The sequence below is a fragment of the Thalassophryne amazonica genome, chromosome 9, assembly GCF_902500255.1.
Source record: "Thalassophryne amazonica chromosome 9, fThaAma1.1, whole genome shotgun sequence".
NCBI lineage: Eukaryota > Metazoa > Chordata > Actinopteri > Batrachoidiformes > Batrachoididae > Thalassophryne > Thalassophryne amazonica.
In genome coordinates, this window is record NC_047111.1 from 86353070 (window position 1) to 86370067 (window position 16998).

The window sequence follows — 16998 nt, forward strand, 5'->3', positions numbered from 1 at the left end:
GGCGCATTTCAGATTGTTATACACTAGTGAGGAAATGTCCACTTCAAAATATTTAAGTAATATCCTAGTACTTTATTGGTGTTGGATACCAAAACAGCAACACTGCCCATGATAAAAACAAACAAGCAAACACCCTAACTTCGATATCAATAAGACACAGCGATGCTACAAAATGACCTTGTGTGTTCAACTTGGGTAAACTGGTTCAGTGGATTCTGGATTGCATGTGTAGACAGGTACACAAGTTCAAAAACAATACCATGATCCCAGGGCCAGGCGAGTGTCATAATATGGCATCATTTTCTATGAAGCTCAGGTCTGTAATCTATCTGCATAAAACTGCATAACATATACAAAGTTACACATTACAGCAATTTCTATTAGCCTTCCAAATGTGTTGTATACAGCGTAAAGTACTACATATAATGTTGTATATAATTTATTTCAAAAAAGCATTATACACTTCAAAGACAGAAGTGGGACTTTTCACTTTGGAAATTCTGACATCATTGTCAGGATTTGCTCCTGCTCAGGTCTGATTATGTTTTTCTGTCTGTCTTCATTGATTTCTTTTTGTCTGCTTTTTTGGTCATCTGTTTATTTTTCTTTTGTCACAGGTGTCAGGCGTGGCACAAACTGGGTGGACACAAATGCAGAAACTCTCAACAGCAGACTTGCATAAGAAAAAAGGTTTAAGATAAAAAAAAAAAACAAGCAGGGATTTGGTACACAGGTGGTCCAGCAGTGAAGCATGGTCCAACAAACAGGCAGAGATCAAAAAAATACAGCATGGGGCAATCAGAGGCAAAGACAAACGGGGTCAAAGACAAAACAAGGTTGAATACCAGCAGGCTGAATACAAAGCAAAACAAGACAAGGTGCGAAGGCTGGAAAGTGAAAAACATTCAACAATCTGGCGAGGGACTGTGAAACTGTGAGGGCTTAAATAATGGCAGGCTAATCAGGGCGTCAAATGAGGAACAGTTATTTAGGAAGGTTCTGGAAGGGGCGTGACCGAGAAAGACAAGGGCAGGTGCAAGAGGGTGTAGTGATATGAAATGCAAAGCAAACTGGGGCAAGATAAATAAGTGACAGAAAAACCAACAGTAAAAATATGACACATTCAAGACAAACAATAATTAACATGAACAAAAGGGCTAAACTAGGAAATAAAGTGACAAGCTTAAAAAGAGGGAAACAAGAAAATAAATGACTATGACTTAAAAACAAGAATGGAACTGACTATGATTGAAGAATAAAAGTAAATACAATAACCGATAAAGAGATGACAACAAACTATGACTACACTGAAAATAAATGAACAGAAAGACAAAACCAGACTACGGAATAATGCAATAAATAAAACAGAATAAATGATCGATAGAGAATGCAATAAATAACAAATGGAACATAATTAGATAAGAAACACTGAAGATAAATAATAACCAAACCCAATGACTAAAGCATTATACAATAAATGTCATAAACAGAACTAAACTAAGACTAAAGTAACAAGGGACCAAGAATGAATGAATACAATAAACAGTAAGGGAAAACTATATGCATGGCAACCAATACACAGAAGATAAATGAAACATGACCACCGGAGCATGACCATAATGACATGACAAGACATGAATAACAAGACTGAAGGCTCAGAGCATGGAAATGGATACAAATCCAGACGTATGACAGACGGCCCTTAAAGGGCCGGATCATGACAACAGGTTTTAGTTTCTGTTCCTCACTATCGCCACATGTTGAGTGCCATTCTTGTTTAGTTCAGTTTTGCTTGTTCTCTTGTATTCACGCCCGGTTTCATTTCTATCACTGTCTCCCTCTGATTACTGCACTGTGTTATCTGTCACCTGTACTTCCTCATCTCTGTTGGCCATGCCCCGTTTTGTTTGTCATCTCCTCGCCCACTTGTCACTGCACTCTCTTGCCTCACACAATGTCTGTCATCTTTGTTTGTCCACACCCTCCTGCTGCCAGCTCACCACACCTGTTTCACATCACTGCCTAATTAACCTCTGTGTATTTAAGCCCTTGTGAGTTTTGTGTTCATTGCTAGTTCATTGATGTTATAGTCTCCATCCCAGCTCTCTCGTCATAGTTTCTTGTTTCCACGCCGTGCTCCACTTTGCCTGTTTTTCTGGACCTCATTTTTTGTCTCTGCCCATATAATTCTGTTTGCTGTGCTCTTGAACCCCGCCTGTTTTTTGACGATGCCTTTGCTGAACCCCTGCATGTACCTCTGCAATGCTGACTGCCAATTTGTGTACCGTACCTACTGCCTGAATTACCGATAAAGTCTTCTTATTCCATCACCTGTTTGCGAGTCTGCATCATGCATCCTACCCCCTGCTGTGCCAGCTCCGTTGATTCATGACAACCATGCTGTTTAGAGTGCAGCGATAGGCTCAGTAACTTCCTACAGTGTCTCACCATGCAAGAGTAGCTAGTTACATTGCATCTGGATCTGAAATTATCCAATTTTTTCCTGAGCAAATACTCTTTCTGTTAATATATGTTCATGTGGTTACATCAGAAGCAGTTGTAATCATACATTTTTGCATGATTAGCTTCACATTAAAAATAGAGTAGCTGCGACACCAAGATTCCGGTCTCCCACATTTTCAAATTACCAAATCATCCATCCATCCATCCATTTTCTTCCACTTTATCCGGAATCGGGTCACGGGGGCAGCAGCTCAAGCAAAGCCGCCCAGACCTCCCGATCCACACACACCTCCCCCAGCTCCTCCGGGGGAACCCCAAGGCGTTCCCAAGCCAGCCGAGAGATGTAGTCCCTCCAGCGTGTCCTGGGTCTTCCCCGGGGCCTCCTCCCAGTGGGACGTGCCCGGAACACCTCTCCAGCGAGGCGTCCAGGGGGCATCCGGAAAAGATGCCCGAGCCACCTCAACTGACTCCTTTCGACGTGGAGGAGCAGCGGCTCGACTCCGAGCTCCTCCCGAGTGACCGAGCTCCTCACCCTATCTCTAAGGGAGCGCCCAGCCACCCTGCGGAGGAAACTCATCTCGGCTGCTTGTACTCGCGATCTCGTTCTTTCGGTCATGAGCCAATTCTCATGACCATAGGTGAGGATCGGAACGTAGATCGATCGGTAAATCGAGAGTTCTGCCCCCCTACTCAGCTCTCTCTTCACCACGATGGTACGATACAGCAACTGCATCACTGCAGATGCTGCACCGATCCGTCTATCGAGCTCACGCTCCATCTGTCCCTCACTCGTGAACAAGACCCAGAGATACTTAAACTCCTCCACTTGAAGCAAGGACACTCCACCAACCTGAAGAGGGCAAAGCACCTTTTTCCGGTCGAGAACCATGGCCTCGGATTTGGAGGTGCTGATTTTCATCCCGGACGCGTCACACCCGGCTGCAAACCACCCCAGTGCACGCTGAAGGTCCTGATTTGACGAAGCCAACAGAACCACATCGTCCGCAAACAGCAGAGATGAGATTCTGTGGTTCCCAAACCAGACCCCCTCTCTGGCTGCGCCTAGATATTCTGTCCATAAAAATAATGAATAAATGTCTGAACGATTTGGAGCTTTGCTGCATCAAATTTTTCCAGAAACTGTGAGAGACCTCCAGGTGGACACCATTCGGAAAATTTAGATGGCTTTCAGCAACGATTTTATGGGGATTACACAGATTAAGGAGTGCTCCAGCTGGTTTAAAGACCGCCCACAGCATCTGAGAGCACGGCGCACTCCGAGCGCCGATCGACAGGCTGACACCCCGCTGAAACAACCAGATCATTTCCAACGTGAAGGCTTTGTTGATCCGGGACGTCGTCTGACTTCCACAAAAAAGGCAGAAGGCGTGGACATCAGCACTTTTTCGGCACATTCTACTGTTACAGGAGTTTTTTTCATGGAAAGAGAAGCAGAGGATTGCGCCACCATGCCGCTCATGGTGCGGGACAAAACCACCTACGTGTTGGTCTCACAGGACGGCTTTCAGATGGCTCAGACGGCTTCCGGTTGCTTTTCAGTCGTGTGAGTATCCGAGAAATTGTGCATGAGCTGGACATGCCCCAACATGTCCTGTGAGGCTTCATCACGGCATTGCTTTGCACCATGCGGCTCCGCCGCGACGCGCAGAGTTCCTCCGCTCCTCTTTCCATGACAAAAACTCCTGTAACAGTGGAATGTGCTGTTCATTTCTAAACTGGACGCTGTCCTGATCCGGTATGTCGTCTGACTAAGACAGGAACTGCGGAAGACGTGGACATCAGCACTTTTTTGGCACAATAAGACAGACGTGCGGAGGAACTCTGACATGCACTGTCAACTGTGGGACCTTATATGTAGACAGGTGTGTGTCTTTCCAAATCATGTCCACTCAACTGAAGTTACCCCAGGTGGACTCCAATTAAGCTGTAGAAACATCTCAAGGATGATTAGTGGAAACAGGATGCACCTGAGCTCAGTTTTGTATTCTGTGGATACTTGGTGAATAAAAGCTATTCTGATTCTGAGCTTCATCGCAAAGGCTGTGAATACTTATGTACATGTGATGTCTTAGATTTTTTTATTTTTAATAAATATGCAAAAATCTAAAAAAAAACTTTTTTCACATTGTCATCATGGGGTATTGCATGTGCAATTTTGAGGAAAAAAATTATTTCATCCATTTTGGAATAAGGCTGTAACATATCAAAATGCAGAAAAAGTGAAGCGCTGTGAATACTTTCTGGACGTTCTGTATGCTGATAACGAGAGAAGGAAGAATGTCAGCTTCAGCTATATTCATGGATAAGTTGACACAAAATCCTTTCTTGTGTTGTGTGAAGGTGTGACCATGTTGAAACAGTTAGTCTCACTCAATAACGACCACACTTGCTTCTAATCCATCATATTCTTGCTTGCCTCTACTGGTGGTTGGCTTTCACTGCGGTATTGTATCACTTCCTGTTCCGGAGCACAGCGGTGTTTTGCTGTATCTGTTAGCTGTTTAATCTGCGCAGTTAGATTGATCTAGATAACTAGATAACGATTTGTTTCACAGTGTAATCTTCACGTGCCTTAACTAAAGCACTCCCTGCCCCTGTAGTCGGTGCGGACCAAGGTAGCTTAGCCGCCGTTAGTTCCCTTCCAGCAGATCCCGAGCAGCCGGGAAAGCAGGCCGACTGGGTGACTGTGAGGAGGAAGCGTAGCCCTAAACAGAAGCCCCGTGTACACCGCCAACCCGTTCACATTTCTAACCGTTTTTCCCCACTCGGCGACACACCCGCCGAGGATCAAACTCTGGTTATTGGCGACTCTGTTTTGAGAAATGTGAAGTTAGCGACACCAGCAACCATAGTCAATTGTCTTCCGGGGGCCAGAGCAGGTGACATTGAAGGAAATTTGAAACTGCTGGCTAAGGCTAAGCGTAAATTTGGTAAGATTGTAATTCACGTCGGCAGTAATGACACCCGGTTACGCCAATCGGAGGTCACTAAAATTAACATTGAATTGTGTGTAACTTTGCAAAAACAATGTCGAACTCTGTAGTTTTCTCTGGGCCCCTCCCCAATCGGACCGGGAGTGACATGTTTAGCCGCATGTTCTCCTTGAATTGCTGGCTGTCTGAGTGGTGTCCAAAAAATGAGGTGGGCTTCATAGATAATTGGCAAAGCTTCTGAGGAAAACCTGGTCTTGTTAGGAGAGACGGCATCCATCCCCCTTTGGATGGAGCAGCTCTCATTTCTAGAAATCTGGCCAATTTTCTTAAATCCTCCAAACCGTGACTATCCAGGGTTGGGACCAGGAAGCAGAGTTGTAGTCTTACACACCTCTCTGCAGCTTCTCTCCCCCTGCCATCCCCTCATTACCCCATCCCCGTAGAGACGGTGCCTGCTCCCAGACCACCAATAACCAGTAAAAATCTATTTAAGCATAAAAATTCAAAAAGAAAAAATAATATAGCACCTTCAACTGCACCACAGATTAAAACAGCTAAATGTGGTCTATTAAACATTAGGTCTCTCTCTTCTAAGTCCCTGTTAGTAAATGATATAATAATTGATCAACATATTGATTTATTCTGCCTTACAGAAACCTGGTTACAGCAGGATGAATATGTTAGTGTGACTCAGGGATGTTGACTCATTTAAACTAACTGCCAGAATGCTCGTAGCACGGGCCGAGGCGGAGGATTAGCAGCAATCTTCCATTCCAGCTTATTAATTAATCAAAAACCCAGACAGAGCTTTAATTCATTTGAAAGCTTGTCTCTTAGTCTTGTCCATCCAAATTGGAAGTCCCAAAAACCAGTTTTATTTGTTATTATCTATCGTCCACCTGGTCGTTACTGTGAGTTTCTCTGTGAATTTTCAGACCTTTTGTCTGACTTAGTGCTTAGCTCAGATAAGATAATTATAGTGGGCGATTTTAACATCCACACAGATGCTGAGAATGCCAGCCTCAACACTGCATTTAATCTATTATTAGACTCAATTGGCTTTGCTCAAAATGTAAATGAGTCCACCCACCACTTTAATCATATCTTAGATCTTGTTCTGACTTATGGTATGGAAATTGAAGACTTGACAGTATTCCCTGAAAACTCCCTTCTGTCTGATCATTTCTTAATAACATTTACATTTACTCTGATGGACTACCCAGCAGTGGGGAATAACTTTCATTACACTAGAAGTCTTTCAGAAAGCGCTGTAACTAGGTTTAAGGATATGATTCCTTCTTTATGTTCTCTAATGCCATATACCAACACAGTGCAGAGTAGCTACCTAAACTCTGTAAGTGAGATAGAGTATCTCGTCAATAGTTTTACATCCTCATTGAAGACAACTTTGGATGCTGTAGCTCCTCTGAAAAAGAGAGCTTTAAATCAGAAGTGCCTGACTCCGTGGTATAACTCACAAACTCGCAGCTTAAAGCAGATAACCCGTAAGTTGGAGAGGAAATGGCGTCTCACTAATTTAGAAGATCTTCACTTAGCCTGGAAAAAGAGTCTGTTGCTTTATAAAAAAGCCCTCCGTAAAGCTAGGACATCTTACTACTCATCACTAATTGAAGAAAATAAGAACCCCAGGTTTCTTTTCAGCACTGTAGCCAGGCTGACAAAGAGTCAGAGCTCTATTGAGCCGAGTATTCCTTTAAGTTTAACTAGTAATGACTTCATGACTTTCTTTGCTAATAAAATTTTAACTATTAGAGAAAAAATTACTCATAACCATCCCAAAGACGTATCGTTATCTTTGGCTGCTTTCAGTGATGCCGGTATTTGGTTAGACTCTTTCTCTCCGATTGTTCTGTCTGAGTTATTTTCATTAGTTACTTCCTCCAAACCATCAACATGTCTATTAGACCCCATTCCTACCAGGCTGTTCAAGGTAGCCCTACCATTAATTAATGCTTCAATCTTAAATATGATCAATCTATCTTTATTAGTTGGCTATGTACCACAGGCTTTTAAGGTGGCAGTAATTAAACCATTACTTAAAAAGCCATCACTTGACCCAGCTATCTTAGCTAATTATAGGCCAATCTCCAACCTTCCTTTTCTCTCAAAAATTCTTGAAAGGGTAGTTGTAAAACAGCTAACTGATCATCTGCAGAGGAATGGTCTATTTGAAGAGTTTCAGTCAGGTTTTAGAATTCATCATAGTACAGAAACAGCATTAGTGAAGGTTACAAATGATCTTCTTATGGCCTCAGACAGTGGACTCATCTCTGTGCTTGTTCTGTTAGACCTCAGTGCTGCTTTTGATACTGTTGACCATAAAATTTTATTACAGAGATTAGAGCATGCCATAGGTATTAAAGGCACTGCGCTGCGGTGGTTTGAATCATATTTATCTAATAGATTACAATTTGTTCATGTAAATGGGAAATCTTCTTCACAGACTAAGGTTAATTATAGAGTTCCACAAGGTTCTGTGCTAGGACCATTTTTATTCACTTTATACATGTTTCCCTTAGGCAGTATTATTAGATGGCATTGCTTAAATTTTCATTGTTACGCAGATGATACCCAGCTTTATCTATCCATGAAGCCAGAGGACACACACCAATTAGCTAAACTGCAGGATTGTCTTATAGACAAAGACATGGATGACCTCTAATTTCCTGCTTTTAAACTCAGATAAAACTGAAGTTATTGTACTTGGCCCCACAAATCTTAGAAACATGGTGTCTAACCAGATCCTTACTCTGGATGGCATTACCCTGACCTCTAGTAATACTGTGAGAAATCTTGGAGTCATTTTTGATCAAGATATGTCATTCAATGCGCATATTAAACAAATATGTAGGACTGCTTTTTTGCATTTGCGCAATATCTCTCAAATTAGAAAGGTCTTGTCTCAGAGTGATGCTGAAAAACTAATTCATGCATTTATTTCCTCTAGGCTGGACTATTGTAATTCATTATTATCAGGTTGTCCTAAAAGTTCCCTGAAGAGCCTTCAGTTAATTCAAAATGCTGCAGCTAGAGTGCTAGTCCCTTCTAGGGACTAGAAGGAGAGAGCATATCTCACCCATATTGGCCTCTCTTCATTGGCTTCCTGTTAATTCTAGAATAGAATTTAAAATTCTTCTTCTTACTTATAAGGTTTTAAATAATCAGGTCCCATCTTATCTTAGGGACCTCATAGTACCATATCACCCCAATAGAGCACTTCGCTCTCAGACTGCAGGCTTACTTGTAGTTCCTAGGGTTTTTAAGAGTAGAATGGGAGGCAGAGCCTTCAGCTTTCAGGCTCCTCTCCTGTGGAACCAGCTCCCAATTCAGATCAGGGAGACAGACACCCTCTCTACTTTTAAGATTAGGCTTAAAACTTTCCTTTTTGCTAAAGCTTATAGTTAGGGCTGGATCAGGTGACCCTGAACCATCCCTTAGTTATGCTGCTATAGACTTAGACTGCTGGGGGGTTCCCATGATGCACTGAGTGTTTCTTTCTCTTTTTGCTTTGTATGCACCACTCTGCATTTAATCATTAGTGATTGATCTCTGCTCCCCTCCATAGCATGTCTTTTTCCTGGTTCTCTCCCTCAGCCCCAACCAGTCCCAGCAGAAGACTGCCCCTCCCCGGGCCCGGTTCTGCTGGAGGTTTCTTCCTGTTAAGGGGGAGTTTTTCCTCCCCACTGTTGCCAAGTGCTTGCTCACAGGGGGTCGTTTTGACCGTTGGGGTTTTTCCGTAATTATTGTATGGCCTTGCCTTACAAATAAGGCGCCTTGGGGCAACTGTTTGTTGTGATTTGGCGCTATATAAATAAAATTGATTTGATTTGATAAATCCATCATCTAGGAACTGCCCAGCAGGTGGCACATATTAATGGGACATTCCACAGGCAAAACAAAGTAAGTTATTTTAATTGATCTGGTACATCAGAGTTCACCAGATGTGAAAGGATGCCTTTTTAATTTGGTGAGATACAAGACGATGACATTTAATTTCTCTGAGTAATTGTGTTATCAAACTGGAAGGGATGGACTCATTTATCTTTTCTATTTTCCAAAGCCTAGAAATAAGCCCCTGTGCCAATGCAATAATGTTATTTATCAGGGTCACACTCATGTGACTGAGCATAGCAACAATATTACTAAGCAAAGCAAGGCTGTGACAAAATGGGCCATGCCAGTGACTGTCGAGAGAGTGAAATATTTGCCACCTAGCATGAAGAATTAAACATCCCCTAATGTTCCGTTGTACTGTGGAGAGCCATAGATCGAAGTAAGGAAAATTCACCAAGGCACCAATGTGTGCATGGATGTGAAAATGGGACATAGAATTCTGGTCTCCAAAAGTGAAGTACTGTACATTCACTCCTGTGGAAGGAATTTTGTCACAAGTAATGTTTTTAGAAAATGTACTCAATTACATAAGTAGTGATAATCATCTACAACCCCAATTCCAATGAAGTTGGGACGCTGTGGGAAATGTAAATAAAAACAGAATGCAATGACTTTTGATTTCACAAAAGCTGGGTCAGTGGTATGTTTACCACTGTGTTACATCACCTTTTCTTCTAACAACACTCAATAGGCGTTTTGGAACTGAGGACACCAACTGTTGAAGCTTTGTAGGTGTAACTGCACTGTTTTTTCACGCAGTTGTTCACAAAGTGGTGATCCTCGCCCCATCTTTGCTTGTGAACGGCAGAGCCTGTTGGGGATGCTCCTTTTATACCCAATCATGACACTCACTTGTTTCCATTTAACCTGTTCACCTGTGGAATGTTCTAAACAGGTCTTCTTTGAACATTCATCAACTTTCCCAGTCTTTTGTTGCCCCTGTTTCAGCTGTTTTGAAATGTGTTGCAGGCATCCATTTCAAAATGAGCAAATATTTGCTCAAAAACAAAGTTTATGTTGTGTGTTGGGGGGCTTGGCTGGACATTGTTTTGTGGTTTTTGTGTTTGTTTTCCTTCCCAGGTGGTTTGGGGCTGATCTCTGGGGAGAATGTGCTGCAGAAGAGTCTCTCACCTCTGTCACGGTGATCTGCTGCACCTGTTGCACTCACGTGCGATTCTCTAATCAGGACGATCTATGACACCTGTGACATTCACGTGCAGTTCTGAGGACTCTCAGCTGGTACCAATGAAGAGATGAAGAACTGCATTTAAGCCAGCAGTGATCTGGGCTTAACTGCCGGAGAATACGACCGTGTGACGACCGTTTGAGGATGCTGAGGGCCGCTCCAGAATCTGACATTGCGTCTGTGAAGGAGGACGAGGGTGAGAGGCAAGCACTGTCAGCACACGTCAGAGAGTACAGTCTCGGGAAAAGCCACCTGGGGGGTGTCAGCAGAACTCCTGAGTCCAGAATGTTCGGGCTCCGATCCGTTGAGGCGCGGGGAGAGCCCGCCGCCTCTTCACCCCACCAGACTCATTTACTTTGTATTTGTGTATAGCACAGTGGGAAGAAAAATAAATGTTTCTTTTTGGAACTGCTTCTGGTTATTTAGCGCTGGGTTCAGTCAGACGCTGGACCGCTCCTCCACCTGCGTCCTACACATAACAGAATTCTCCAGCCAAACCAGTATGGACCCAGCGGCAGAAGCAGTTCCTTTTCAGAAAAAACAAAAAAAAAAAATTCCAGAAACACCTGGAGATGAATTGGGAACAAGTACAGCACCTATCGATTCAAATTAAGCAGATAGATGCCGCGGTTCAGCAATTGCTGGTCCTCCGACAGGGGCGACGAAGCGCAGCTGATTATTCTGTGGATTTTCGAGTCTTTTCCGCGCAGTCCGGTTGGAGTGCAGCTGCTTTGAGGGGGGTGTTTGTAGACGGGTTGAATCTTTCCCTGAAAGACGAGCTAGTCGTCCGGGACGAACCGAATGATGTAAGAGAGTTTATATCCTTGGTTGGTCGTCAAGACGATCGGATTAAGGAGCGTGGACGGAAGAGAGGGCAAGCGTCCGAGTGGGGTTTGTGTCTCGAGGCGCTCCCCGACATAAGTTCGGACCGCCTCTTCTTCGCTCCACTGAGACTCCTCCGACGGGACCTCTAGCTCCTCTAGTGGACGAGCCAATTCAACTCGGAAGGGTTGAACAGCCATATTGCTCCAGTCAAACGAGCATCAGGAGATAGGACAGTAACATGGCTCCAGGTGTTTTGGGGAATTAAGTGGGACTTAAATGGGTGGTTTTTGTAAACTGTTTATTTGCACAGCACTTGAGGCAGTTCTGGTGGAGTGACGGGCTAGCTGATTGGAGTTCGCTTGGACTCAGGTAAGCGTGAGTTTTCATTATTTATAGTTGTTTAGATTTAGTTAGCGGAGTGGGTCGTTTTGTTTTGTTTTTTTATTTCCCTGTCCTCTAACCCCATCCTCACACACTTCTGACCGTTCGTCTTTAGTGTTGTGGGGTGGTGCAGGTTGGTTACTGGGCATTCCCATGAGGACCTCTGCACCTGGGGGGGTCCAGGGCTTTTTTCTTGGATTTAGTTAATTCCCAGTTCCACTCCAGCCTCAGTGAGCCTCTGACCGTTCGCCATTGGCGTCACTGAGGTGTAGGGCAGTGGGGATATACTCCAGTCGGAGCGGTGGGGCCGATCAGTGCCGTACGCCTTTTCCGCTGCCCACCCCTCCTGGTAGGCTGGAGTGTAGTCGGGGGGTCGACACCGGCCGTCTTGCCGGTTTTCCCCTGCCCTTGGGGGTGGAGCTGGGTTGCGTTTTTCCTGTTGTCTTCCCCAGCTCAGTAGTCCTGAGCCGATTGCCACGACGTGTCTGCCGATAGGCTCTGGGGGAGTTCCGGGGTCTTTCGGGGTGCTGGGGAGGTCAACGGGGCTTCCCGTTGTTTTTGTTTGCTCCTGGGGTGGTTTCTGGGAATCCCTGGGGGTTTGGGGTTTTTGTTTCCTCCTGTTTCCCCCTGGGGTTTGATGGGACGGTCCTCTGGGGGGGGACGTTGGCTGTGGGGCCGACCGGCCGTGTTGGGCTGGGGTGGGGTTCCTGGGTTGTGGGGGTGTCTCCTGGGGTTTGATGGGACGGTCCTCTGGGGGACGTTAAGGCTCCCGTGTATGCCTGGGGATTCCTGGATGGCTCCTGCCGTGGTTGTTGCTCCTGGGGTTGATGACGATGTCCCCTGGGGGAAGTCGGGCTCCACATGTTGGGGGAGGGAGTTGTTTTTTTTTTCTTTTGACCTGTGTTCTAATGTGTTGGGGGGTTTTTATTGGGGTTTTTGGGGTTGTATGTTTTTCGTTTCTCCCCGGGGTTTGATGGGACGGTCCCCTGGGGAGGTATTGGGTTGGGTGTTATGTTTTTCTTTTGTGTTTTTCCCCGGTATGCTTCCCTGGGGTGTGTTAGTGGTGTTCTCTGGGGGGGATGCTGGGGGCTTTTTTTGTGTTTTTGCTTTACGTTGGGTTGTGTTGGGACTCTTTTGGGGTTGTGTTTGTTTTGTTGCCAGCCGGCCTTCCAGCCGCATCTCCTGGCCCTGTTGCCTGCTGTGGACTCTGGGAGCGTCGTCACTGCCTGCCTCCTGTTTTGGACCCCGATGAGAGGGGCGGTTTTCGGGTCGGGTCTGTGCGGTCGCCGGGAGGCTTCCCGTTGACAGGGGGGTACTGTTGTGTGTTGGGGGGCTTGGCTGAACATTGTTTTGTGGTTTTTGTGTTTGTTTTCCTTCCCAGGTGGTTTGGGGCTGATCTCTGGGGAGAATGTGCTGCAGAAGAGTCTCTCACCTCTGTCACGGTGATCTGCTGCACCTGTTGCACTCACATGCGATTCTCTAATCAGGACGATCTATGACACCTGTGACATTCACGTGCAGTTCTGAGGACTCTCAGCTGGTACCAATGAAGAGATGAAGAACTGCATTTAAGCCAGCAGTGATCTGGGCTTAATTGCCGGAGAATACAACCGTGTGACGACCGTTTGAGGACGCTGAGGGCTGCTCCAGAATCTGACATTGCGTCTGTGAAGGAGGACGAGGGTGAGAGGCAAGCGCTGTCAGCACACGTCAGAGAGTACAGTCTCGGGAAAAGCCACTTGGGGGGTGTCGGCGGAACTCCTGAGTCCAGAATGTTCGGGCTCCGATCCGTTGAGGCGCGGGGAGAGCCCGCCGCCTCTTCACCCCACCAGACTCATTTACTTTGTATTTGTGTATAGCACAGTGGGAAGAAAAATAAATTTGTTTCTTTTTGGAACTGCTTCTGGTTATTTAGCGCTGGGTTCAGTCAGACGCTGGACCGCTCCTCCACCTGCGTCCTACACATAACAGTTTATCAGTTTGAACATTAAATATCTTGTCTTTGTGGTGTATTCAACTGAATATAGATTGAAGAGGATGTAGAAGAATTTTTAGGTCCTTATTTGAACTATGATGAACTATCAAGTGTCCTGATCCGAACTGTATGTCCTCTGGTTGAACTAGCAGGTGTTCAACCCAAAAAAAGGGCTTTATTAGTCATTTAGTCTGTCAGGGGCTTTCCAAGGCCTTTTAGGTGCTTTCCCGCAGGCCGCGTGCAGGGGCCTCAGGCCAGCTGCACGTGTGGCTGAGGCCACGTGCGGGGGGGGGGGCCTCAGGCCAGCTGCACGTGTGGCTGAGGCCACGTGCGGAGGGGGCCTCAGGCCAGCTGCACCTGTGGCTGAAGGTCTTTTAAAAAAATCAGTTGTAAATCCTTCACGTTTTAATGGGAGCGTTTGTCACATTGAAATAATGGCCTAACACCTGCTTAGGGTTCACTAGAGGACGTTTCCAATAGAAAACCATGTCTTAGGAATGAAATAAATAAAAAAGTCGAAGGAGGAGCGATGCCCGCGGGTCTCCAATAAATAGACGAGCGCGGTTGTCATATTCAGTCTCTCTAGAGGACTCAGTTTGTCTAAGCTTTGTGTCGAAGGCTTAAATAAACTTAAAAACTCTGTGCATTTTATCTTGCTTAAGGCTGAATTATTCTAAAGTGTTGTGTCATTTTCTAGCATATCACTTGCAATTAGTTTGTGTTATCTAAAAGACGACATCCTGAGAAGACTAAAGACGAGCCGCGACAAGGATTTGCAAATCGTATTCTGTTTTTATTTACATTTTACACAACGTCCCAACTTCATTGGAATTATGGTTGTATAAGCATGTTTGTGGACGCTTTTTACTACATATTTGAATTTGTGTGTCTGTATGATGGCATATTAGGTCTGTATTAGTAAAAAGAACAATTTAAATTTTAATTTAAACATTAGTAAAACTTATTATAAATTACATTAAATGGGAGTGAAGATGTGCAGCATACAGTAGATTCTAAAAACATGACAACATAAGAAAATGTTGAGATTATTTCACAACAGCCCTCCTACACCAGTTAATCTTCTCACTCATCACGCAGCATTATGATGTGCAAAAACGTACTTCCAAAAAACCTCAGTGGGGCTGAGGGGTTTAGATGAGCCGTTTGTGGTGGTGTTATTGCAGAGAGCAGCGTTAGTTATGGCATCACAGGACCAGGGCAGGGGGTTCTGGAAGGAACTGCCCAGGTAGTAAAATGTCCACGCTATAATGACGTTATAGTAGAGACACACCAGCGTGGAAACACAGATCATCCCAATGCCAATGCCTGCAAGAACAAAGACAACATTAAATGAATGCTGCGTCGGATTTGGGTGTGGTCTTTTTTCAATGAAAGATTCACACTTTTCAGTCACCACTGTATTTTATTATTTTTTTTTGAGAATGTACTGTACATTTTAGCATTCAGCTTTGAGATACAAAGAACGGTATGAAATTAGGATGTGGGAGGCTATTTTGCACTTTAATAATTACAGATTGTAACCAGAGAAAATGTAGCATTGTCGCGACCAAGCTACACCTTTGAGACACAAATTCACCATAAACAGCTTTCAGTCACCAAGCACAAAACCATATGTAATTTCAATGTATCTTTTCCTCCCTGACACACAAAAATGCAAATTAATGTCTGCTGATAGAACTCTTGCTTTATTCATGTTAAAGCCTTTTCATGTCCCATGTCCGACAGCGGTTGTTATTACGGCCGGGTACAACACATATTTGATCCAGACATTAAAAGGTCTCCTTCATGTCCCCCATGAACCACGGGTGGATCTTCTCTGTCATATACAAATGATCAACAGCACAGATCAAAGCCTAATGCTTGAGTCTCACTGTCCTTCCTTTGTTGACGAAAACAAACAGTTTGCTACTTCATTGTTTATCAACTTGTATAAATGTTGTACATCTGGAAAATAAAGATAGTCTATTCTCTTGTAAGCTCACTCAGTGTGTTGACTCATTTTTCTGTCATGTTCACCTGTGATGGTGTCGCCGACCGAACGGTCCCCCCTAAAAATCTGTCATCTTTTTGCATCTGCGCATTTGTCATTAGCCGCGGTTCACGGATTAAAACCTCATTTCTACTTAAAACTGCACTCCAGTCATCATCCAGCTCAGCAACAGATATCTGAAGCTTTTGTATAACAATCATTTCCACATAAATTCAGCATTATTTCATAATAAAAGACAGGGGAGTGATCAGAGCGCAGAGTCTGAGATTGACTCTCTTAGTCTGACTCTCTATACCCAAAGCGATCAAAGAGAATAATTTGATTATTAACCATCAGATGCCAAATTAAAACCTCTTAAATCACACTAAAGTTAGTTTTAAGCAGAAACAAGGTGATAATCGGTGAGTCTCTACCGATGCTCCAAAATTACGTAGGCGCAGCAGCACATCAGACTCAGATGTGCTGCTGTGGCGCTGTAATCCCTCCCCCATCTTTTATTACGAAATAATGCTGAATTTATGTGGAAATGATTGTTGCACAAAAGCTTCAGATATCTATCGCTGAGATAGATGATGACTGGAGTGCAGTTTGAAGCAGAAACAAGCTGATAATCTGTGAACCGCTGCCGACGCTCAGAAATGATGCTGCTGAGGCTCCAAAATGAGGCCTGTCCAGTGAAGGCAGGCCGGACCGATTTTAGGGGAAGCAGTTCGGTCGACAACACCGGCGACTCACATCTACAGCATCAACGATAAGCAAACAAACAATAAATATATAAATTAAAAGGAAAAAAAAGAGCATTTAATATGTCACTGTTTACTTCCATAAATACAAAAGACTATGTGCAATGCAGTGTTTATTAATAAATGAAATACCAACCAACTTCCTCTTAATTCTGTCTCAGTGAGACTGCTAAATGTCTGGTGAACTACAAATGTTCACTAACAGAAATGGTGAAAAATAAAAACCTGCTTTGGTGTCTCTCTTTTGGTTTTAACTATTTATTTATCACGAGAATTACTCAAACAAGCAACAAGGTTTAGGATATCAAATAAACTTACAATGTCACATTTCAAGGGACATGTAAATTCAACCACAGCTACTTCTAATTTTTATCATCCATCCAGCATCCAACAATGATCCAGCAAGTGGCAGTGTTCAGCACCATGCATCTTTAAGAAGGACTTCAGACAGTTTCATCACATTTGCAAGAAACACGCATGCCTTCAAGGTCTAGGCCAGCAGTGTCCAAAGTATTCCAGAAAGGGTCGAGAGGGTGCAGGTTTTC

The 16998-nt window shown here is 44.2% G+C and overlaps 1 protein-coding gene across 2 annotated transcripts in view; it reads right to left on the reverse strand.

Annotated features, from left to right (window-relative positions):
* slc6a7 (solute carrier family 6 member 7) overlaps positions 1–16998 on the reverse strand; it is a 40096-nt gene that overhangs the window by 15123 nt on the left and 7975 nt on the right. For both annotated transcript variants that reach the window (XM_034178658.1, XM_034178659.1), the window contains exon 4: positions 14821–15025. In XM_034178658.1, coding sequence (XP_034034549.1) covers positions 14821–15025 — 205 coding nt within the window. The remainder of the gene's footprint in view (positions 1–14820; positions 15026–16998) is intronic.